Source organism: Phaethon aethereus, assembly GCF_964289735.1.
Source record: "Phaethon aethereus genome assembly, chromosome: 4".
NCBI classification, from domain to species: domain Eukaryota; kingdom Metazoa; phylum Chordata; class Aves; order Phaethontiformes; family Phaethontidae; genus Phaethon; species Phaethon aethereus.
Genome location: NC_138578.1, coordinates 1,457,247 through 1,483,297, shown reverse-complemented (window position 1 = coordinate 1,483,297; position 26,051 = coordinate 1,457,247). Strand labels below are relative to the sequence as shown.

Below are 26,051 nucleotides of genomic sequence, written 5' to 3'. Positions count from 1 at the left end.
CTATTAGAAGCGCCGCCTTCACACGAAACTCTTATTTTGCAAAATCTGAAATGCTGTAAGGAACAGCTTTCTCTTCAACGACTTGCGCAACCTTGCCAAGTTCACTCCGCCTTACATTCCGCACTTGTATCGTGCTCATATAGATTAGATTTATGCAAGCAGTTCCAGTATGGTCTCATGTGTAAGGGCTTCAGAGTTAAACCTGTGTGGGACACACAGTTAAACCTGTGCAGCTACTTACCTGCAGCTTCAAGTAAAGCTTCTAATCTTGCCTGGGTTTCTGGATCTACTGTTCTCAGGTCAGCACCGTCGGCAGTACTTGACAAAAGCAGTTTAGAAGCGGTTTCCAACATAGGGTTTTCAAGATCATCCTGATCCAAGATAAACGATTCCACCTGAAAAGTAACAGATCTCCTTTAAGAACCATGTAAGTGACCAAAATATACTTACAACACAACCACACCACAGTTGCAGTTGTCACTTAAGCATTTGCTTTTTAAGTACTTTGTTAGCCAAACCATCCTCAGTCGACTCAAAAGGGTATTACTTCACCGATCGAAGCAAAGAGGTTTTCCACCATCGCATACAAAGAATGTACCTTTTATCATCTTATCCATTTGCTCTGTGACTAGGAGCCAGAGGATATGCCAGGAAACCTTAAGATAGACTTCACATCTCCACACCGCACTCTAACGTTTTCAAGTCCACCTTAACGTTGGTAGGGAAAAGTTAAAACATAGCTATCGCTCTAGGAGGCCTAAAGATAGTACTTGCCATGAGTTTGTATGCAAGCTGTTGGTTTGGGTTCTTTGACCTCCTCAAAGCATGAAAGATACAGAATAATTCTGCCTTTGTTATATATTTCACACAACCCAGTCATCTTTCAAGTAAGTAACCTACCCTCAAACGGCATTAAACCCTAGTAGCACACAAAACCAAAAAAACTAAGTCATCACTATTTTAGTGTCAACTGTTTTCCTTCTGACTCGCAGAAAAATGCTCTCAGCTATCTCACTTTTTTCAAGGAAAATGACCAGCAACAGGTTCTAGATACAATCAACTCAAACGCAACGTACAAACAAGGGTTTCACAGAACCTCTCTCAAAAACCCAATTATTTAAAGTGTTGCCTACAGAATATGCAATCCATTATATCTGCCTTTTTCAGAAAACAGATGCTGAGCCGTCTAAGTTCTTCTAAAGAACCCACCTTCCTGTGCTCTCCATCTGTTTTGGTCGTGAAACATGTAGAAATTAAGGAAGAGATCAGTGCATTAGAGAGAAAAGCCCCTAGCATGCATTTGTGGTTTACTGCCTGCTAAAGGAGGACTGCGTCAAGTCATTTAGAGAAGATGCTCCTCCAAGAGTTCCACCAACGCATTCCTAAGCCTACGAACGATTTACTAGATTATAAAGACCAAGTTTAAAGGCCGCCCCCACCCCCGCAAAGCTAACCAGCCTCCAAAGTGCACGCCTTCAAAGTAAAAGGAATCAAAATGCCAAATACAATCCCAAACCAAAATCAAAATCAATCTTAACACAAGTCTGTCAGACAAACAAACCACATGTGTCAGCTATCCCTACAACACAGTTAGAAACTTCCATCATCCTCGGATAAAAGCAGCTACTGTTTGTAGTACAGCAGTCATCTACCTCCACATGGAATATAGCTCATCACGATGGAAATACAATTCATTTTACTCCTAAGATTCATGTGTGTCTCCAAAGTTTAAAAGCAGTCCCACGAGCATCATGAGTTCAGATTCCTGCAGATAAATGCCCTAAGAATCCAAGCTGACAAATGAACCAGAACAGTGACCAGTTCACCTCAGGACTCCGGTATGGTCTCCCTCCAGCCTCCCATCTATTCTCTTGTCACAACAACTCACACAACAACTTTTCCTTCTGAAGTCTGCCATCAGGTCAAAACTTACGAGGACACGGTACTAGCGCATAGCTTGAACTTAAACACCTTATTTGTTTAGGAAGGTAGGCTGAGAACTACTTTCAAAATGACTTCAATTTATCATTTCAACAATACCACCAGGTAACAAAATCTCCTGTCAGACCACTTTTGGCAATATACAGGTAAACATCTCAAAAGCATCTTTGAAACCTCCTTCCACTCCTTTGAAGGCTTTTGGCCCTCCTTCTTCAAACCTGGGAACGCAGCAAGGTGAAGGGGACGACTTCCAACTTCCTATGAAAGCGGCTCTGATGTCAACAACTGCCGACAACAGGACAGTCCTGCACTATCGTACTTTGCTCCTCAGCACTACTTTTTCCAAGTCATACTCACACAGGCTGCAGCTTTCCAGTTTGGCAAACTGGTGAAGGCAACTCCTAGTTTTCTCCCCGGTCCTAAGGAACAGTTCACTCCTGCCTCGCCAGGGTCCTTCGTTGCTTGCTGCCAGCTCCGCGCCGTGCATCTACAATGCTGTTTTTAGGCCAGTTTTGGTTCATCTGAGGACTTGCCGTTTGTCTTCTTCCAGAGGACTAAGCCTGCTGCAGCAGGCAGCAAGAGAAAGGAATTACTCCGCTGTTCAGGAGCCAAGTGACAGATTTCACCACTGGAAAGGCAAACTACCGAGCAGTCGGAAGGATTCTTGGCTCAACCAACTTATGCAAAATCCCTACTACTTAGCCTAACTGAAAAAAAATCTCATCCAAGTGAGATATTTAACAGCTGGTCGCAGTTCTTCCTAACACTATGAAATATTTACTAAGAAAACCGACAAAATAGGAAAACGTCTGTCCCCCACTTACATACTCTCCCCTCAAATTAGTTTCCAACGGAGAATTCTCCCTGTTTTCCTTCCAGCCAAGAATATGAGCGTGGTGTGATTTAAAAAAGCAACTACCAACACACAACGGGGAGAAAAAGCAATCCACCTACAAACAGTACAGCACCAAGACAACCACAAGTTATCAGGAGAAAACTTCTCTTGCAATGAAGTTTTTAAAATGCTTCTATTATGTGCTGTCATTTAAACGATTTCAGAGCAAGATCTCAAAAAATAACTTCTGGCATTAAATATAGCTGGTTTTCTTTTCCTAAGGTAGAAGAGATACATCTTCAACCTGTGGTCTGCAGAGCTTTCCATCAAGCCTCCAGTTACACTCTACCATATTCTCACAATTGCCTTTTAGCTCAAGAGTTTCATTAGCTCTACAGCCTTGTCTTCTCAGCCGTTTCAGCACAACACAGAACACCATACAGGGTGATAGTGACAAAAGACACGGCATCTAACAGTGGTGAATAAAACTGTATCTTGGTCTAACTGAAAATTCCATTTTCCTTTCTCAGAAAAACACTGCCTTCCCTACAGGAGGTACTAACTAAAGACAAAGCATTTCCATTTACCAGTCCAAGTAAACAGACATTTCCTTTAATGGTCTTTAGATCTATTTTATTTCTCTTAACTAAAAAAAAGGTCTAGAACGGTACACAAATACTCCACCTCAAATATCAGAATATTTAATCTGGGTTCTCGGTCAGTATTTCTCCGATCAAACAATACTCTGACATAATCCAATTGTTCAGACGCTCCCCAACAGAAGGCCTTTTACAAGATTTCTCCTCCTCTCTCATCCTGCAGTAAAAATTGCATGTTCTGTACTTGCCCAAGTTTACTTTGCCTGTAACCACTCCTAGTGTGTTTGATGCTTCTACAATCAAAAAAGATGTACAACAGAATTACCAAATTCTCACTACTCTCAAACAGAACAGCCTACAGTTCTGATGCATCAAATAAAACTGTAAAAATTGAAATGCAGCTCAGAAAAACACTATGTTAACAGGCATGTAAAACCAAATGAAGGAAATTTCATGCTACAAGTACCTTAGCGTATGTTCCGAGTCCTATTTTAATAGGCAAAAAAGCAATTCTAAATTTTCCACGTATTCTAACACTAAACTGAACTTAAAAGTTCCAACGTCACGTGCTTTTAGCACCTCCTACTAGAAAGACGAGTTGCTCCCTACTTAGCAAAGCTTTGCTACAACATCAAGTTAGGTTCTGCACACCCGTCCTCTCCCGCAGTGACCTCTCTTGTCTTTTTCCCCGTGCACGCTCTCACAAGTCACACCGTTGTGTGCACACGCTCACACAGACCTACGCATTTTTTTTCTGTTTTCTTAAGTACAGACACAAAACCCCACCTGTTCTTTCCTCCCCCAACTTGGGGGCCATCTGTTCACTCCTTTTGTTTTCTCCATCAAGTAGGAAACAAACATCAAGGGATTTCCTCTTCACCAGACCATGATCAGGGGGTGTAACTTGTTACAAAAACTATGCAACAAGCAGGGCTGTATCTTTCCATTCATAAAGAACACCAATTCTGCATTTTTAGTACTGTTTCACCATCCGGTACATGGACATACAGACATCTCAATCAGGTGAAAGCTAATCCACCAGGACTTATGTCCATGCCCTGAAGACAGCCCTGCAAGACGGCACTCATTTTACATTTTGACCGCCAAACACCAGATACTCAGCATACATGTTAACACATGTCAGGTTAGAGGAGGAAGAAGAAAGCACCACTGAGTTCTTTTGCTCTGCCTGGCATGGCTCTTGCCACCATGCAATGCTCAATCAACTAAAGACATAATTCAGCTCTTGACTCTAACTCAGACTTCATCAACCTCTCACCATCAAGCCGTATGCATGTAAAATTGCCATCAGCACAGACCCCATCGTGGACACACAGACGTGAACATCCCCCCTCATCTCTGCACCAGTGTCTTCCAAGTCCATACCTATGCCCCCGTATGGTCTCACGCATACGTAAACTAAGGTCAAACAATAAACCTCATCCCATAGTTTCCCGTCACAGAAAAAAAGAACACGCAAAAACCACGATGCATTACGCATTTGAAAAAGACTCAGTCAACTTTTGATTTCAATTTTACTACTTACAAGGCTAAACACAGACTAGCATCTGCCTAATTTTATGTCGTGCCAGGGAGGGCGGGAGAGGGGAGGGAAGATACATTCCACCTAAAACCAACTGTCTCTTCCCATCCTCTGCGCTTCGGAGACAGAAATCCAGTACTCACCACCGAACAGTTCTTCTAGAGCCACATCATCAACTAAGGTACCAAGCTACTGAAGACTCGAGTTACCATACAGAACTGGTATACAATGCCTAAATTAACATTACGAGCCTAAAATGGCAGAAGTACCTGCCACATATTAGTGATTTACTGTGAAAACTCTTCACACGCGTTGAAACATGAAAACCAAGACTATACATCTGACCACAACACAATTCAACTCTGATGATACCGTACAACTGCACCGATAAGAGGTTCTCATCTTGTTTGATGCTGCGCTAGGAAAGAACCCAAAGCGAAGCTCTGAAACTTTGTACCTTTGAAACACCACCTGGTTTAGCATCTTAACTCCCTCTTTTCATGTGTATCTAACAATTTGTAACATTTACACTTTAGATGAACACAGTCACCCACAAAGCATAACCAGAAAACTTTAGGAATAGCTAAAATTTATCAATAGTAGAGAAAAAGAAAAGCAACTATTTAAAATTTCATTTACGAACAATGGCAGAAAACCATTTCCAACATCCACCACCTACTAAAGCCTTTACCACAGAATGACAAAAGCCCGTTAGTTATCCATCTAATCACTACATAGCTGCCACGAATAGCTGTCATGAATTTACAGAGCATCTCTAGCATTTGTTTATCAGTGTTTGACAGTTTTTTCCTCCATCACAGTTGTACTGGAAGGACAACCCAGAGGCACCAAGAAAAGGCTGTAAAAAGTGCTTTTCTCCTCCTTATTTCAGGTTCCCCACATGACCTCAAAAGCCCATTTTACTGATTCCATTCCCTAGTCCTTCTCTGCATGTATACAGTATTTATGCTCTAGTGCTTTCCAGCATGTAGTCACAAATTAACACAAACACTTAAGACCATACTAAGATCATATTACTGTAACATGTGCCACCCAAAAGCAGGTGCACGCAGATGGAAGACAACCAACACTTCCTTAATTGTATGGTACCTTTAGGCACACAGCATCCCTAACCCAGCCCAAACACTTGCTCCTAAGAATCCGAAGAGCTCCCCAGGCCAAACATGCAGCAACATCTTCCTGGAAGCAACCGGCAGTTCCTAGCTTCGCTTTTAGCCATTGCTCACAATAAAGAAACAGACAACATCACGTGTCTCTGTCTCAAAGTCTTACGTGAACATGTGCTCAAAAAAGAGAGCAGTAAATGGTTCTTAAACTAGTAAATCGTGACATGCAGTTGAAGAGTCTAGCAGTTAGGTCGCAAACAACAAATCTCAAAGGCTGTGAAACAGCAAGTCGTACTCATCAACATAATAGGATGAAACCTTTTTAAGCTTCAGTGTTTTTTAGCTCCATAAAAAACAGCATCTGAAACCTCATTTGGATGAGCCACACTAGCCCAGTAAAGTGTTTTAAAAGGCTCAGAACACAGCTTTCATGAAAAAGTATTTTGTCTGCATGTTGGTTTGGGGTTTTTTTATCCCTCTTTGGGCTGGCCCCTATTTCCCAGACTTACAATTCAACAGCAGATTTGTTTCTCCACATCTGTCAGATGACCCCCATGACTTTTACCTCATATTAGGCACCCACCACAACTTTCACATTTGCTCTATTTTTACCTTGGCACTTGGGGCTTCAGTGCTTGATGCTCTGAAGAACTTAGCGTACAAGGAACGGCTAGTGGCTATTGCCAACGTGGCGAACTTCAGCACCTCAAATAGACCTTAACCGACAGTCCTTTTGTATTCTTTCTTACTGAGGTACAGAAGGACTTACTGGCAAATTGCAAGTTGATTTTTCAAAGGTCCAAAAATTTTGGAGAACAGCAATATGTTTGTAAAGACAATATGAAATTTAGCAAGGATTTTTAGGTCCGCCGGGTATTGGAAAGCCACCTTCAGACCAAAATGACAACCACTACCAGGTCAGTTCCTAAACTTTAGTCCCCCTACGTTGACAAGTTACTAGCTTTAAGAGCCAAGAAGCTTGATAGTCTTCACTTCCTCAGCTAAAATGACTCCCAGACAGTGAGCTCTTTGAATCCCGATTTACATGACGGACTCCTCATGTAAACAGCAGAACCAGACCCACAATTACACTACCCCCCCGCTGCGCTCCAGCAACGCGTATCAAAGATAGTCTCAGCTTTCGCTCCAGGACAGTTTTAGCTCTCACACCTCCAATGGCAGAGCACTAATCATTTCTGTCCCTGCCCTTCATCTCACTAGGACAACAGATTGTTTTTACAGCCAATGCCACTTACTTATTTAAAAGGTGGAACTACAGAACTCCCACCTCACCAACTGGATGTGCAGGACCCAAGAGGCAGGAAGGAGGCAGCAGGCTAGCACACAGACAGACCTTGTCTTTAAGGTTACAGACCAGCCTACGAACTCCCCTGGAGCCTGGGATCAGGACCCCCCCGCCAGGATTTTCTTCTCCCCGTTCTTCTATGAAACATGGTCCTCAAGTACTTTTTAGCTGCTGATCAGTTGCACTGATCATCTGCTGATCACCTCCTACAGCCTTGGGGATTACTGTGAAATTGTTCCAAGTTATTCCAAGACTCTGCATCAAAAAAAAAAAAAGGGGGAGGGAGACAAATATCCATATTACATACCACTTTCATGAGCATTTATTTAAAATAAAGTATTTTCCACTCTTCACTTCATGAATATAGTCTACAAGTCTGTTTTACACAGAAAAAGCGTCTTTTATACCATTACCTCGCCAATGGAACACACGAGAGGAAATAAAACAACATACCCAGCGCAAGAACGAAGTCCAGCTCTGACTGATAACTCGTTAAATTCTCTTGGCACAACACCACTAGGTATTTTTAATGTCTTCTATCTAAACATTCAACGCACAGAGGGATTCGTGAGGTAAGAGTGCATCAAAACAAAGCAATGATATATTTGGAACGTGGCAAACCAGGCCAAGTATTTCAAGCACCAATTTTTCACGTAGGCATCAAAAACCTAACATACAAAGAGGCAACCCAAACACTCTGCAAATTACGATGCATAATTCCATCGTGTTTTTAACCGTAACAGGCTGTCAAAGTCTTTACATGCGGCTTTCAATTTTAAGTGTCAAGAAATCATCTGGAGTCTTAGAAAGACAAAACACTCATTATTCCAAAGGCACTTGATAACGCCCATACAACATACAGGCGCTGCATTCTCTGTTCATCTTTGTCACAGGTCAGCTCAGCGTAAGAAAGGGTAGGAGATTTTTTTCAGCCCCTCAACAAGTCCCATATTAAGGCAAGAACTTCATGCTTGCTCCCCCTTACCCTGCGATCTTTTAGCCCTCCAAGTATCACCTCTTACACTTTCAAAACACATTAACCAATCTCAGTTGAAAGTCAGCTTTCTGGAAAAAATACTCTGATCGGAACCATCAAGACAAAGCAAGCAACTTGCACACATCTTCAAATAAAACACTGGGAATAGACTGAGACTTTATCAAACTAAATATTAAGGCCAAGTGTATGTTTCTGCCTTTTCACCTAAGGCTACATGCTTTCAGGTGAAATGACCACCTCGGTGACAGACGATTCAAGCCTTTCTAAGCTGTAGATCTTGATGGCATTAATCACGAACTATATTAAAAATTCCACTCAAAACTTGACTGAAGACAAGCCTTTGCCATTGCTTGCCATGTTTGTGGGGACAGAACAGAACATCAAAACCACCTAATTTATATGATAGAGCTCTGAAGTGAAAGCTATGGTTTGCTGGATATTTACACAAGACACCATTTTCTTTAGATAAAGATCAACTTCCTTGTTACCGAAAGGGAAAGCGTATGCTGAAGCCAAGTAAAGCAGAGTATTCTGCCTAGTCCATTTCAGCCTTGCAGGTTTTGTGTTTTTTTCTTCAGATCTGTTCTGAAACAGGAAGAAGCTGTGTGATTCTCCTTTGCCCTACCCAGCTACTACAGCAGCGCCGTCACTGCAGTCACAAAGTCTTACAGCAGCATTTCTGCCCTGTACGGCGAGGACTGCCTCCAGTTACCTGGGATACATAACCAGAGCTGCTGTCTTTCAAACATGCGATGACCCTCCCCAAACCTAAAAGCCTCCTTCAGCAGAAACCTGAAGTCCGGCAGCTGGAACGTCTCAACAGTCTCTTCTTTCATTTTATTCCATCAACTGTACACTCCATTTCTCTTGCTGCTGCTTAAAAAAGTACAAGGCGGGGGGGAGGAAGGGAGAGGGGGAAAAGAGGGCGGGAGAGGGTAACAGCCCATGCTGCTGAAACGGCGTAACACCGTCCTCATGACTGGCACCAACAGAGTTTCTGCTGCAGGGACACCTGCATTATTACTGCAGTGTGTTTCTGATGACGAGACAGGTGCTGATGTATTCACATGAAAATTCCCTCCTCTCCTCTGTAGTCCGTATCGCCCAGCACCACAAACAACAAGAGCAAAACAGGTAGGTTCGAGACCTATAGCTACAAGAACGTTGCGGAACTACAAGGAAAGACACCTTCAGTTTAGCATTTTCTCCCATTTCCGATGTTCATTCCCAACACTTGGCATACTTCCACATTAAGCAAATTTATGCATTAACTGCTATTCAGCTACAGTTGTTCGTGCAAGAAAAATTTCGTGCCCGTGTAAAAGTAACACCACCTCAGCCAATGTTATTAAGTTCCCTGGCCCAGTTTCACATTTAAGTGGGGGAAAAAAAATACAAGTTTTGGTCTCTGTCATAAATAACAGTATATAAAGAAAATAAAAAATAAAAAAATCAAAACATTTCCTCCAAAACTGCCCGCCATCATGCTTCTGAAAGCTTAGCTTCAGACAATACCTGTACATTAACAATCAAAAAGCTGACACACTTCCAATCCAACCACTTGAACACAGGTATGCACCTTCACTCTCCCCCCCGAGGCGTGCAAAAAAGCTCAACATGAACCTTTGAAAGAAACCGTCTCTTTTGGAGTGGGCTTGCAAGGAATTGACCACCGAAGCCAAAGTCTTGCAGTGCATGAGTAACTCACTCGAACTGCTGCTGCGTCTGGACCAACCCTGAGATGTGGTCTTCTGCATCAGAGCCACTCACAAACAGTTAGCACCTACAACAGAGGTTGTTCCCGTACTGCCGCAAAACCCAAATGGAAGCGGCTTTCTGCAAAATAACCCTGACAACTGAAGGATACTAAACAGACAGCATGATGCTACACAGGCAATTTTTGCTGCCCTTAGCAAGTAACCTGTCACATCTTCCCAAACAATACAAGTCTATCGGATAGACACAATAAAGGGGGACACGTAACAGCCACGTAGAGAAGACATGATGCGACTGAGCTTCCCGAAATCACCCTCTCCACTCATCACCAAAATCCCCCAATGTCACGCCGGAACAAAAACTGCAGCCCCCTAAGACACTCTCTCAAGGATCTGAGGTAAGCATCACTTAAGCTACTTAACAAGTTACTTAAAAGGCCACACAAACCAGAGCCTATTCATGACAGTTGTAAAAACCTTAGAGGGGTTACGCTGCCTCTGACCAGCTAGCCAATTCTGCACCCGGACTGTATCACAGGCGCTCCAAGACGAGCCTTCTACGCTACGTAAATGCCATTTTAGAGTTTTCCCACCTCTCCTGCTGCTGAAGGACAGCTCAAGGACTGTAAATCTCCCTGGATAAGCTTGCACTTCAAGCACATCCTGAGGACCATCACCACAGACTCAGACCGACCCCTAACCACAACGTGGCCAGCTTCAATGGATTGAGTAGTAAGAAATAAGGAATACTCAGAACATAAGGAGTACAGAACAACACAGCCATATCGAGTTCATTCCGTTTGCTCATTCAACGTGTAGAAATTGGGAAGAACATCAAGCGTGACTCCGCTCTTAACAAAACATTTGGGATGTCGACCTGAAGAGCACCTCGATTCACAGTAACGTTAGCATCTCTGAACAATGCGTACACTACTGAAAAAGGACTACGCAGTCCTGCTGTGCACTGTTACATGCTATTCCTCACTGCCCTACTTTCAAGGGACTAATTATTCTCTTAAGCCTTGTTTAGGAAGGTGAGCTCACAAGAAAGAGAAAATCCTTCTCTAACAGTTGGTCACGTTCCTTTTCCACTGGACTCACCTTTTGCCTTGACTATATACCCCACGGATAGATTTAATGGATGCGTTCTCAATACAAGCATTTCCAAGCCCGCAATGAGGCGCCTCGCTACGCTGACAGATCCGTGTCAACCGATGCAAAAGCTTGAAACATCCTCCTTCTAAATGACACCTAAGGAAAAAGTGAACTCAAAAAAAAATAAAAAAAAAACCCTGAGCTGTTAAAAGCACAAATGCATAGTTTCAACTCTGCTGACTCTGTGAGAGCCAAGCTTGAAGTGCCCATGATAATTTATTATCTCAATCACTGTTTAGTTTCAGAAAGCTTGTCTGCATGTTTGTTGCCTGCAGAGTCTTCAAGGAGAATTATCTTGAGCTTTCTTTTCACAGCTCAGTAAGCAGCCATTTCTCTGTCACTCTCCGGCTTTGCTGTAACAGATCAAGACCCTTAACTAATCCTTTGAGATGGGAGTTTAGAGCAGCTTAACGCAACTAAAGGCTGCCCAACTTCTCACAAGTGTTTTTTCTGGAATATTTTTCACCTCTTCCCTTTCACTGGCTCCATGCACTCCGTTGAAGTTTCGTTTCAGAACTGTGCACACCCATCCATTTCCAGCTGAAACAAGTTGTTATTCCAAGGACTGTAGATCAGCACAGCTGAACAATGGAAACACAACGTCATAACTTCTATGTAGACAAAGCAAGCAGCAATAAAGCTCTATGCAGAAACAGTGCTGTGGGGCCTTGCCTTCACCCAGATTTTCTAACACTACAGTTGAAGTCTGTTAATACAAGAGTGGTTCTCTCAGATTTGAACGCACACTTGTTTCTTGCAGTGAGGCCAGGCCTCGGATGACCCAAAGCAACTTCTCTGTAGTCCATGCCAAGGAAGCTGCTGAATTGGGCAAACTGTGCAGATTCCGAGGAAAAAGAGGACACGCACTTACAACTATTCATGTCAATCATAGGCAAGACCACCCTCCTATCTCTCAGTACCTGTGATCTAAAACACCAGAATCTTATGTCCATTCAAAACAAATTCCCAAAGAGGAAGCCTCCCTTAACACCACTACACGGTGACTTTTCACTGACAGAGCACGCTCCATTTGCAAAGCTACGAAAGGGGAAACCACCGACTTTGCCAGTCTTCATGAAGAGATGCTTCAGATTTGCTATGCTAAATCTGCCAGGAAGCACTTCTCAGTCAGCACGACTTTCAACAATTAGCCTAGTCAGCTTGGCTTCATTCCTCCCTGCATCTGCAAGTGACTACAGTGGTGGTAAATCAGCTACAATTCCCACCAGCAGTTTACTCCTATTCCCTATTGGCAAACGACTTTCTTCTGCGCATTTCCCAACTCCGATCTTAAAGCCAAACTTAAGCCCAAAACAGAGGGCAGCTCACACGCTCATTTGTACCACAAAACATCCAAACAGAAGACAGACTACTCTTATTGCACCACCTGCAATATATGCGCACAGGAACAAGCCCTCCGTTCCCTGAAACTCTTGACACACAGACAAGCTCTTAAGTTGACAGCATTTTGCTTCAACAATATCAGAAGGCCAGCGATCCATGCTTGTCCACGTATTTGCAACCCCAAACGCAGACACTGAGATACACAGATTGATCAGATCAAGGGACAAGAAAAGCCACGGGAACAGAAATAAAGCATTAAATAGCTTGCGTTATTAAGTCACGATGAGTTGCTGTTACTCTCAGGACTAAACCTCAGATCTCCCGTTGCCCAATGCATTGTTTTGTTAAGTCAAACTCCGTGTCTCCCATCTCTAGGAAGCTCCTTCCCGCTCCCCGAAACTTCAAAGCTAATAGCTCTGTGTTCTGTTGGAAGGCGGCTCTCGTGACAGCGCTTGTGGAAACCCACCGCCAGCACCCGCTGCCGCATGTCCATCAGGACCAGCTGTCCTCGGCTCCACAGCGACAATGAACACTATGCGTTCTTGTCGTCAGAAAAGGAACCCACAACGCATGGTGAAAGCATGGTCAACCTTCAGAATCCAACAGGCGCTTACAAAGCTCCATGCGGCACAGAGATCTACTTAAAACCTCTACTACTCAGTTTGGATCTGGGGTGCACGCAAACCTGATGCTTAAAAGATTTCCCTTTCACAACCACAGAAATGTCCAGTTAGCAGCAGAACTCAAGAAAACCAACTTCCCTGCCGCATGAACAACTCCAGTCTTACTTCTGTACTGGCCCTTTGAACTCCCTCTCACGTCTAAAACCACCAGGAGACTTTTCCTGAGTCAGAACAGCTGGGGGGAGTCACCCAACTGCTGTGTCTTAAAGCTTTTAAAACCCTTGTACAATATCAGACTAGCATCAAGTAAGAAGCCAAGATGCTCACAGCTTCCCCTCCCCCCTCTTTTTTTATCTGGTGGTCAGGATCAAGAATATACACCAGGTGTCTACACGAACACTGGAGAAAATACAGCAAAAGTGCACTCTTTTGTTAAGTGGCTTGCCTGAAACCAACTTCTCTTCAAGAAGGAGAACCAGCAGCGGTACTGCAAGACTACCTGTGCAGAAGAGACACAAAATGGCTCTACGCACTAGGAGTTTACAGAAGCAGTCAGCCTTTCCTCACAAACCTGCACCCGCAGTACCGTGTTGCAAGAACTCCCGTTATTTACTTTAACATGTTGGTTCAAGCGCTTGGGGCTTATCTGAACAGAGACCACGAGCTGCACACTTCATTTACATCAGCTGTTAAAAGGCCTAAGAGATGGCCATTATACCAACGTCACGGTACAGAACCACGAGAGACTTTTTACCAAATGACTTGCACAGTAGGTTTTGGGTTTTTTTTAAAAACACCCTACATTTGAGCGGAACATACGGAGCACTAAAAGACTGAAGTTTCCCCCCAAAGCATCCTGTTTTCTCTTTCGAATAGAAGCCCATGTGGAAGTTAGCATAAAGCTTCAGTAACAACAACCAACTTGAAATTTTCCAATTAAAGGGTGATATACCAACCTTGGGGCAGCAAAACTGCTTTTTGTGGTAGTAGCACAATGGGTTGATGAAGCGTAGGAAAGGAAGCGTGGCAGAGGCCTTCTCAGCCTCAGATGAGGCATACACCCCCTGCACCGACCAGCTCTCCCCCTGCCTTCTCTGCCACAATGCTGGCAAGGGTACAAATCAAAACAAAAATTCCCAATACCATCAGGGGTTGAAGAAACGCTGTCACGCACTACAAAAAATACAGTCACACAACACACTCCCAACTCCTCCCTGTCTGTCCCCTCCAGGGCGGCAGGCTGCCTCTTTGCTTGCGCTCAGAAAAGCGAAGATCTGCTTTAGAGGAAAAGACATGTCAATGGCACAGATCCATCTCTCCCAGCAGAGCAAGAAAGAAAAGCTGTTTGCCTCCCACTCCAGTCTGCCTGTTTTGCCCACTATGTATCACCTATACTCCCTCCAGAACCGTTCTTCTCCTTTAAGACAGTAACGGGATAAAAGCCTTGGGAGAAATAAAAAATACATTGAAAAAACCAATTCTAGATAAACAATATTCTCACTGCACTCAATAAACAAATGATGCTCAGCAACACTACCACTCCTTTTCACCTAAGCTGCATATTTCTTCATCATTGTTCCCGTTAAAAAAAATCCTCTCGGATTCTCCGTTCTGATCGCTCTTGCACATACTCCCAACGAGTGCATTTCAGGCATCAGGTCCACAGTCACCAAAAGCATACGCACATTTATTCTATCATTCACTGGGGCTACCGAGCATGAAAGACAGTGAGCAGTGGCCTGAACGACATAACACCGGTCGGTTTTGCAACAGAAATCGTTTTAAGCTGCCCACATGTTTTCTTACACCAATTTGGCAGGAAGTCGTTGCCTTCTGTAAGTTGTTCTGGTCAGCTGTTCTTCACAATAGCAAGCAAGTGCTCCGCGATGAAGGATGAAGCAGCAGAAGGGAACGAGGACATGTGGAGGAGGGACAGGATGAATGCACAAACAACTACTCTGAGTCCAACTCAGAATCCCCTTTGGCATGAATGAAACACTGATGTGTGCATAAGGTTATTCACAGCAATCCACTATCAACTTGTGCTCAGAGATGTGAAACAAAACGCAGGAACGCTAAAACAATTTTTTTCTTCAAGCAATACAATGTGTAGCTTAGGAAGGAAAAACCGTGACTAAGCTATCATCAAAGTGATTAGAGCAGCGGTCCACCACAAGCCTGTCCTCTTCAAGGTTTCAACGCAATAAGCTATTCCAGGGATCGAAAAACCAAAAGAAACATTATCCATGTCCCACCTTGATGCTAGATGCTATGTCCTTTAGTCAGACCATGCTACACTAAGTTACCGACAGACAAGAGATGTGGACACTAACGCACATTAGAAACTAGAGAAAGGATACAATGCAGTTGCAGGAAAATTATAGTTACTAGAAGGACAGAGTTTTCAAATGTTTCTCTGCTAATAAAAAGATTTAGACATAGTAGATACTTGCATTTTGTTTCCAGCCTCCCCAGTGTGCAAATAAAATCGCCATTCTGTTTAGCATATGCAGGTTTAGCTGCCATTCCCTCGTACCCTAACTTCCAAAGCTAGGAAATAGCAAAAAGTCCAGCCACACTCCTACTGCACTCAATTCACCATCACAGCAGAGCCAGGAGACTGCAGAACGGCTCCGTAAAGAAAGTGCTTTCAGTCAAGATCAGAGAAGAGAGCTCAGCCCAAGCAAATCCAACGCTACATGCCATTCAATTCCATATCCAACTACAGAAATGCCTTTTTTTGTCCTCAGCACACGACAATTAAGAACTTGCTCGCATACTGCCTACAGAGGTTCTGCGGCCAGCATCTGATTTAACCCGTCAGGATCAGAGAGGGCAAAGTAGAGACTAGAGGTCCGTAGAGGACAGCTACTTTTCTCCATGTAATTATCCTGCTGAAATCTCACTTCCCTATCTCCCATCATGCAGCATAACCAGTTCAAAGTGTTATGTAGAGACATTTATGAAGTTAACCAAAAACAGCTTGGGAAGATGTGACTACTTAGGTCAAGAGCTTGGAAGTTATTTGGAGTCATTCCAGGTTTTTTTTATTGGTAGCTATTCTTGCCCTATACAATTAAAAGGAGAAATCGCTACACAACTGTCCCAAAACAACTGACCACACTTACAGACATAAAAACCAAGCCCAACAAAAAAGTGAAATGGAATCAACTGAAACCTGATGCGCATGTCCTTTCCTTTTTTTTTTTTTTCTTTGGCACTTACAATGTAAGTCTTCTTTTCAATAAAGGAATTGGTATGGCCTGGTTTACCAATCTTCTCTTCTGGTGAGAAGTGAGAGGATAAAGTTACAGTACAAGACAGTCGAGTTCAGTATCTGATTAGAATTCCTATTAGTCGCCACCAGGGGAACTAAGCACAGAAGGAACTATTTCTAGCAATCTGAACTCATTTGGTTAAAATTCTGGCAAGCTTGATAGTCACTGAATTCTTCCTTCAATACAAATTACTGTTAGGCATAACTAATAAATTAATTACCGGGGGGGGGGGGGGTGTCCCTATGTGGTATACCGAACTGAAAGCTTCTGCATATTGAACACATTTGAACAATTTTCACATGTGGTCAATTAACAGACTTGTGAAGGCAGCTAAAGCAAGGCACAAGTATTGCACTAAATCCAAATATATCTTTTTTCCCCTCTTACCAAAGAGAGGTCCTGTAAAAAAAAACCCAAACAAATCAAGGTTTAAGGATAGAGCAATGACAGCAATTTTAAGCAGAGTCCTTCCTTCTCACAATTCGCTTTGCATGCCACCATTTGCCAAGTTCCTTCAAATCACTAGCACAATTTGGATTTCTACTCTCCCCTTAACGCTTCTAATGACATCTGTTACCCGAAGATATTTTAACATATCTATTCAACATTTACACGAACGTAGCTCCAGTATCAACTTCTTAGTAGAAGAACCTGCATCTTGAATTGTTTCTTCTCCTTCCCTCCCCTGAGCACAAACTACGTTCAACTATATTCAGATCACAGATAGAACTGGTAGTACGAAGCTCCTTTTCCTATTACAACATGCTTGTCCGCAGCAAGACAGGAGCAACACGCTTCTTCCTAAAACAACAACTAAGATGTTCAAGTCTATCACCTACTAGCAGGAATGTTGCCGCCTGAAGTGCAACCAAATGGAAGAAACTGTGGAGAACTGTGCAGTGCGGGAGGTGGCGGCCAAGAAGCGACAGAGAAGCACTCTTTACACTCGCCACTTAGCCGCGTTTCCTTCTCACAGGATTTTGCTGCTGAGGCAGAGTAACAGGTTGTTTCGAGTGTGGGTTACAGCTTTAGAGCATGTGACTTCCTATCGGTCAACACTGCCAGCAAATTCCAGCAAGGCAAAGATCCGAAGAGATTTTATCCACATACATGACGAATGGGACAAATAACTTAGTTGTGAAGAGAACCTTTTCACACATTTCCACAGAAATATAAAGACAGGATGTAGGGGGGAGCAGGGGAGAGACTCTAAATAAATTCACCTGTCCAAAACATCACTCTCAATTCTCTTTACTGTTTTTAATGAAGTACCTGACAGCTTTAGAACACAGAAGAACCTGGGTTGGAGGACACCTTTGCAGATGATCTGATCGCACCTGCTAGTCAAGGCCTTGCTTAAGTGATCCTAATTAGCAAGACACTCACAGGCAGGCACAACCACCGAACAACACAGACATTCTAAACAGCAGCTATCCAAGTACAAAGTCACTTACTGCGTTAAAGGTTTCTCACACAAATATTGCATTTTCATATTACCGTACCAAGAACAAACTGTTACTGAAAAAGATAAAGCGATAAAGCATAAATAACAAGAACGGTTTCCAACTGTACCATCAAGACTGTAATCCTTTCCTGCAAGTCAAGGAGAAACAGCTTATGACCCAAAGAAGTCACATCACCAGCTTATACTTCTTGCTTATGACACAAGAGAACCCAGATCCAGCAGCTGAATATTAGCCCCCTGCCCTGCACAGCAGTCTTACCAAGTCAACCGGAAGAGGAACGTAAGAGAAATCAAACACAGGATTTGCTTTTCTAGAAGACTCACCATAAACTCTTCTTCTAAGCACTTCGCCTCACACGACAGGAAGAAAGGGCAGACGAGGCAGTATTAGGGGGAGAACCATTTCAAGGGATGGGGAATCACCTTCCTATGTTTTCTTTGAAAGCACTAGACAAGGATACAGCAGGAGCCCTTGGGAACCAGCCAGGCAGCCTCACTCCAGTTTCCACTCACCTTCGTGAAGCTGCAAACCCACCAGCTAGCAGGGCGTAAGGAACTGCTGTCGCTGCTGCTCAGTTGGACTGACACCATTCCGTCAGTTCCACCGAGCCAGGGTAAGAAGGCGGCAGCGCAAAGAGCTTTTTGCCATGTAAACGGTTGCCTAGTAGATCAGTAAGCCGCCTCAGTATCTCAGCCAGCAAGCTCAGAGAGCCTTTCTTTTATCCAGCTGATTCAAAGGCGCGGCAAAAAAGAGTATTTTCTGCCTAAAATTTCCTGAAGTTCGTGTAATACTACCAGCCAAACAAGGCTATGGTACAAGTTCCAGCATTCTGATCTTCCTACTCGTCTTCACTGCACATCAGCAGAGCTATTAGTGCCACGTCCTGAATGTAAGAAGGCTGACGAATTTTACCCTCTGCCGCTAGCACGTTCAGCTTGCTTTCCTTCAGGATGGTTTTCCTCCCCGAGCAATACTTCAGACAAGGCATGTTCTGCTGTGTTCAGTTCTCACTCATCCAGAGAACTCCTGAAACACGAGTTCACCTCAAAACAATTGAGTCCCACACCCTGAAACAGCAACCGAAACCATCGGCTTTTCTTAAACTTTGGGCAAACTATGGTACCATCAGCTAGCTATTGACCGACACATGCACTGACCAGATAAAAAAAAAAAATTAACGAAACATAAGGTCGTACCTACTCTCCAGCAGGATGTGCATCCTGCTAAGAACTTCATAGCTACTTCAGAGTATCTAACAACAGCACAACTTCACAGCACCGGAGCAAGCAAGACTCCAGGTCTTGAGTACTTGCACCGCTCCATACTGCATTCTTGCTGCCTTGCCACCAGCTTCAACTAAACCTTTTAAACATCCTTGTGGTGGACGACCTCACAGCATTTAAGTGGGGGTCCTCTTGGTAACATTAGCTCAGTATTTCTTCAGAGCAAACCTTAAAAATCCTACTGGCTTGGACCCAGTCGGGAACATAAGCTTCCAATATTCATCACTCGGAGTTGGGACTAGATGGGGCCCAGACTTTGCAACCGTGCCTTAATAAAAGGTATACTACAGCAGGGCTCCAACTCACTTGAAAAAAAAACCAAACACAAAGATGTTGTTGTTCTGAGAGATACCGTATGACCAACTGCAACGAATCACTAGGAAATGCTGCAGCACATTAGCAGCCAATGCTGACTTCATACAAGCCAACTCTTTAAGACAGGAAAACAGGTAAGAAGTAAAACAGACAATATTACCAAGAGAAACTACGAGAAAGAAAATAGGGAAAGAATTAACCTATTCAAGAGCCGGAACATGGGAAAGCTACTAATGCCCAAAATACTCTAATATAGCCCCGATTTTCATGCTCTGACCAAGAGACTCCAAAGTCTATAAATATTAAAAGCCTTGGTCTGTTAAAAAGAAATTGCATTGCAGAAACCTCCCTGATCTCCGAACGTGCATTGCAGACATTACTCTTGCATTAAATGTTTGCTCTTCCTTCCATTATTGTTTCATCAAGCACCCGTGTATTCAATCAGGATAGTCTCCACTCTGTATAAAGTTTGCAGTCACCACATAAGCTATGCTCCATCGTCCTCACTGTGGCTCGACTAGACAAGTGCAGGTATAACACATGATCGTTTCATATTACCTCGCCTCTTACCGACACCAAAGTAGGAACTTAAAGGTTATTAAAATATACCCATGACTTTTGTACACAATTTAGAAAAAACTTCTGCAGTTAGGAAATACTCCCAATATCAGTACAAGAAATAAAGGTTTGTTCGCAATGATTTTGAGTTTCAGTTCAAGGTAGGTCAAGGATATTCACCTTAAGCTATAAAGTTTTTGTTTTTTTTTTTAAATGTACTTACTACGGACGTAAAGAAACTGCCACATGTGGGTTTGCATTATACTCCAGTCTGCTCCTCTTAAGTCAAGCACAAACAAACTTTCAAAGAACCTGAAGGTCAGAACACATCGTTGCTTCTGTTGAGAAGTCTCAAATCAACACAGGCAATGTAAATTTACCCCTCTACTGTCATAGGCTTCCTACAAGCACTTTTGTGCTATCAGTCCAAGTTCAGCACACGACAACACAGATCACATCTTCATCTGCTGGGAAAAAACATACCTCCTCTTCTCCCAGCCAAGAAAATGTTTCTGTTGACTAGCTGAAGTGTCAAAAACGCAACTATGGGTTCATGCCTCTCATTGAAAACCGTACTAAGGTCTCGTGAAGCATAATTATTCCTTCACTAGCACGTATGAGATAAAACCTGAAAGGTTATTCCAACAACAAAAAAGCCTTGTTGTCCATGAGATCACACATCAACTAAGAAGGACGACCAAGATAGACATATCAGAAGAACCAAACAAGAAGCAGCTAACTGCAGATTAACCCCACAGTACTTATATTATATTCAACTGTATTCCCACACAGTGCTTTCAATACCAGATTCAATGTTCATCTTCAGCTGACGGTAGCAAACCCAGCTCAAATTCTGCATTAAGTACACCTTCTTTGAAGGTGGTATAAGCGCACGGCAGCCAGTACGCCACATGACATCCTCTAGGCCAAGGACCTTTTCCACCCACAGTTGCATGAAACCAGCTGAAGAGTTATTTTAGTTTTATCCTCTGACTGGAAAGGAATAATGGGAAAAATTATAACAAAGTCCTACAACTTCAGTAATAAAACAAGCAGACACTATGCTTTCACCACATCTTGTTTCTTCCTCTCCTGAAGGAAATGGCCTTTACATTAGGGCAAGCTAGAACACGTGAACTACAAATCACTTGCTTGCTATCTACCTTTTTAGCTCAGGAGTGATTTTTGCCCCAGAAGTACCCACTCTCTTCTTGCAGTAAGGATCTCTAACAGAATCTGAACCTCCGTCTCTATGCTAACTCCACTTAACTAGCACACGACGGGAAATGCTTTTTTTTTTTCCTTCCATTTTAAATTATAACCAACTTAGAGGCGAAAACATTCTCAAAGAATTTATGAAGAGGCAAGGACTGAAGCCTCCAAATCTAACTAAATACTAAGCAGTACCAAGTCTGCCCAATAAAGCAGAGACCAGACATATATTCTGCTGCCCAAGCAAGAGCAGTTCTCTCAATCTTCACGCTGCTGTGTTTGAATGAACATTAGGAACTGCTCCACAGGAGGAAAAAAAAAAGCCCTAAAATGGGAAAATAGAACACCTTAAACACACTGTTCAAAGTCACAACAGAAATCAGTTTTCAGAGAACCAAGTTTTACTTCTGGACCCGTACTGGAAACGCAAGACAGTGACGCTACTTCTACTGATACACTAAGAAATTATGAACAGCCTTCACTGCTACCAGAGTATTTGAGAGATTCACAAACAACTGATTCAGTCACACACATCTAAAGCGAGACAAGCCATACTTGATTTCTAAGGATGTTTCACCTGAATACAGTTAAGTCTTATGACCAGGAAGAGAATGTCTGATGAAATCATCAAAAGTCACCGCATCTTACTCTGAGAAGCAAGTTGCTTAGTTAACACATATGAACCCCCAGTACTGCTAAACTGACAAAATTGATTTGCTAACTGCCTTTCCAAGCAAGGTTATCAATAAATACCAAGTATTTTATTCATTTGACATACTATGGAGCTGCACACAAGAGCTGTAGTTGAAATAAAGGAAAAAAGAAAAAAAAGAAAAAAGAAAAAGCTTTCAGTATTCAATAAGACAAGCAAAGCACTGAAATGGGTCTGATGGCAGAAAGCCCAGTTCACTTTTGGTCTTCCTACCTCACCACAGAAACCAGCCACGCACACAGATACCGATAAAAACGTCTTGTTCGAACATCCGTACCAGTTTCTTAAGCACAAACTGAGCAGTTGTGTTAACATTCTGGATGTCATTAGGTTAAATAGTTCCAAGGTTTACAAGGAAGCTAACACCAACGCTAAGTATTTCGACCGATTTAGAATTTTAGAGCAACGTCACTATGGCCATTAAGCAAAAACCTACAGGACAAGCATCACTGAAAGCGGCGTTTCGGTTAGATTTTGACAGCGGCTAACAAAGTAGCAGCTTCTTCTTACAATAAAGAGTACATGCAAATATTATGAAAAGTCATCTGGCAATGAAATCATGTTTTTGCTTGCAAAACCAGAAAAACCACAGGAACAACAACAACTAAAAGATATTTCCTTGAACTATTACAGCGAATATAATCTGGAATAGACATCTGTGACACTTCCAACAGAAGTTTCACTTTACGATTCCTAGGCAGGCCTCTCTTCGTTCAGCTGAAACAGCATTTTCAAGTTTCACTCACAAGAAGGGAAAAAGTCATTTATTTCATAATGCTGGACCTCCTTCTGCAGGGGAAGTAAAAGCAAGCTATATTTTAGACGACTGGAAACACACTAATAGAAGTTACGTAGGCCTAACCCATACTCAGTGCAAAAAACAGGAACGCTGGCCAAACAAAACCAAACCAAAACAGGAGTTCTGACAGCTGGTGGCCCTGCAGAAGGGCTGACAGCGACAGCAAGCTTGCTGCCCCGCACACACAGGGGCTCCAGGACACACTCGCCGATCACGCCTCGCTCGACGCCGCTCAGGAGGCCTCTCCGCGCCCCCAGCAGGACTCGGGCACCCGTGCCTCCCCCCGCACACACTCAGCCTGTGGCGGGCCGGTGTCCGGCTCCGTCAGCCGCCCCGCGCGGGAGCAGGCCCCAGAGCGCGGCGGCCGCCGCGGCCGGGCGCTCCCACCTAGGCCCCGAGCGTGCGCCTGCCTCCGAGACCCGCTCCCGGCCGGCCCGCCGGCCCTGCGGCGGGGGGCGCGGCGGGAGGGAGGGCAGCCGGGCTCCCCACGGCACCGGCGCGTCCCCGGCCCCGCGGCCCCGGCTCGGCCCCGTCGTGGCCCCGCGGCCGGGCGCTTCCCCGGGGCTCGGCCGCCGACCCCGCGCACCCCTTTGTTCTGCGGCCCTCTCCCGCCCCTACCTCAAGGATGTCCTCCAACACGTACGCCTCCATCGCGGCGGCCGCCGCCTCCGCCCCGCCTCACCGGCCGGCCATGCCCCCCTCCCTCCCGCCCCCCGCCGCCGCCGGGACGGACGGACGGACGGGCTGCCGGCCGGCGGGCACCAGCACGCTCGCTCCCCCCCGCTGTCAGCACGGGAACAGGAAATGGACTGTTCCACCCCGCGCAGGGCGGGCACCTACCACCCGAGCGCGGGGGGGGTGGGGGGCGGCTCCGGAGCAGCGCCGCCACGCTCCGCTCCGCTCCCCCCCGGGCCAGAGGCCCGAGGTCCGCCCCGCCGGCAGCCCCAGGCCCGCGCCTCAGCCCTCGGGGTTCTGTTCGAGTGTCTCAAGGAGCACCCGAGTACTTTAAAAAAAAAAAAAATCGAAGAAGCAAGAATAAAGTAAAAACAAAACCCTAACGAGACCAGGTCCTTGCGAGGCGCTTCACGACGCGCTTCAGCGCCCTGCCCCAGCCGCTAATTCAGCGGTTGGCACTTCCCCTCGCCTACCCGCTCCAGCCACCCGCCGCTCCAGCACAGCCCGCGGGCCCTGCACAGTCCCCAGCTCGCTCACACACACACAGACACACACACACACGCATACATCCCCAGGAGCTGCCAAGGCCTCGACCAACTCAGCCGGTGCCCCCAAAACTGGGAGCACTGGCTCACCCAGCTGCCTCCACCAGGTCTCCTCCCAGCAGGAGCTCCAGGACGTCTCCTCCTGGTAGCGGGTGGGCCTGCTGCCAGTCTCTCGGTGCCGAGAGGGTCTGACAAACCATTTGGGTGCACGCTCAGCGACGCTGCGGACTCTTTAGGGGACATACTCGTTTTGACCACCCGAGGTTCACAAATCCACTTGAGGTGCTTTTCCTCGAGTCTGTTCATTGGCATCCTGTCCTAACCACTCTTGATAACAAAACACGCTCCTCAAATGTGTAAAAACTCCCCCATGCCTTAGATTAAGCAGATCTATAGCACAGCCCACATTTTTTCTCCGTCCCATGATCTGGCTTCCCACTACAGCAAACCCTCCTAGAACCAACCAACCAGCCTTAAGTGCTGCATTTCCAACCACCCCCCCCACTTTTCTCCTTGGCTGCCCAAGGGCCAGGCAGGGTGGCAAGAATTCCCAAAATAGCCTGCGACTCCAGTAACCAAGGTACCGACCATGTGAAGCAAGGTCTCCGCAATGGAGTTTTGAGAACGGCCATCATCTCCACGCTTCTCCTCCGATTCAACCAAAACATCCAGTGATAACTTGGAGCAAGAAAAATGACATTTTATACTGTCCTTCAAAGGCTAGGAGACAGGGATGTCTGTTCTGCCCATAGCAGGTCAACATCACTGAGCAATCATACATGCAGCTCTCAAACGAGTTAATTTTCCAGTTAAAAAAAAAAACACAGCGTAATAAATCTCGCCAACCCCACAAAAATCTCCCCTCTCATGAACTCATTTTAGCAGAGCACAAAAGGGTCTAATGGCCAAAGGAATTAAATTCACATTTTGCCTTTTGGAAATGCTGAAAAAAGCTTGAATTCTAACAAATACTCTTGTAACAGCAAGAATATTCTTCCCTGGTCTTAGACAGCTGACCAAGCCAAGTGCTCACATCACAAAGAGAATTTCTAGTTGATCAATTTACATTTTAGGCACAGCTATGTTCTTCTCATAAAAATTCTCTTCTTTAACCCCTAAAAATGTGACATACACCCTACTCCCCTATCACCAAGTCCCCCATTTTACACAAACTCTACACCTGTTCAGGCAGTCCATAGAGTTTTTCCACTTTAGCCAACACTGCAGATTTTACTCTGTTTTACTAGAATTCATTCAAGGAACAATGTCCTCTACGGGGTCTTTATCTTTGAGACTGCGTACCTTGTCTTGAGCCTGTTGTCACAACTTCGTATGTCCTACATAATTCATGTCACAGAAGAACTTTGACGCTATTCATCAAGTACCTCACTGAACTCTGCCTCTTCAGCTGGTCAGGTTTCCTTTCACAGGTACTGTACTGAAAGAGTTAACAGATAAATCCAGCCATGACTATTTTGTCTGCTATTCAGCCAGTTTTGGGTTTTCTATATTGTTTAAAACTTAAAACAAAAAATAATCTGTCCTTATAGGAGGTTAGCTCCAAGGACGTTTGCCAACATTTACCATGGACTTCAACCCACGTAGGTTTGGCTTAATAGTACTCGCTGCAGGATCACTTCTAGTAACGCCTTCCTGACTTCCTATCGGACTTTGTTGCACACGTGTACCTATGGAAGCGAGAGCTCTGCAATCTAAATTTATATAGCCAAGAAAATTCATAGCAGTCTTAGCTGCCTCGAGGAAAATGAATCATACAGACATCTACGTATCACAGCCTACTTTCCGTAGGAAAGTGTTGTCTATGCAAAGAATCACAGGACAAAATTCCATGGCTTCCCCAGAGCAGTGCTTTTAGGTCAGCATTTCTAACATCCTCAGCAGCCCCTTGCAACCGATCCTGTGTACGTGCAACCTAGCAATTACACACAAATGTTAGCTCAAGTATAAAACTATTGCTGCCAACTGGAAGGATTCCTCTACATAACAAAACAAAACAAAAAAA

The 26,051-nt window shown here is 44.3% G+C and overlaps 1 protein-coding gene across 2 annotated transcripts in view; it reads right to left on the bottom strand.

Moving 5' to 3' along the window:
* ANKRD17 (ankyrin repeat domain 17) overlaps window positions 1–26,051 on the bottom strand; it is a gene marked incomplete at its 5' end in the record, with an annotated part of 95,414 nt that overhangs the window by 51,608 nt on the left and 17,755 nt on the right. The window contains 2 exons of one of the 2 annotated variants that reach the window (XM_081999341.1): window positions 242–395; window positions 23,427–24,232. In XM_081999341.1, the coding sequence (XP_081855467.1) occupies window positions 242–395; window positions 23,427–23,459 (187 nt within the window). Of the gene's footprint in view, window positions 1–241; window positions 396–23,426; window positions 24,233–26,051 lie in introns of those variants that run through there. The other variant, XM_081999340.1, reaches the window with a different exon arrangement.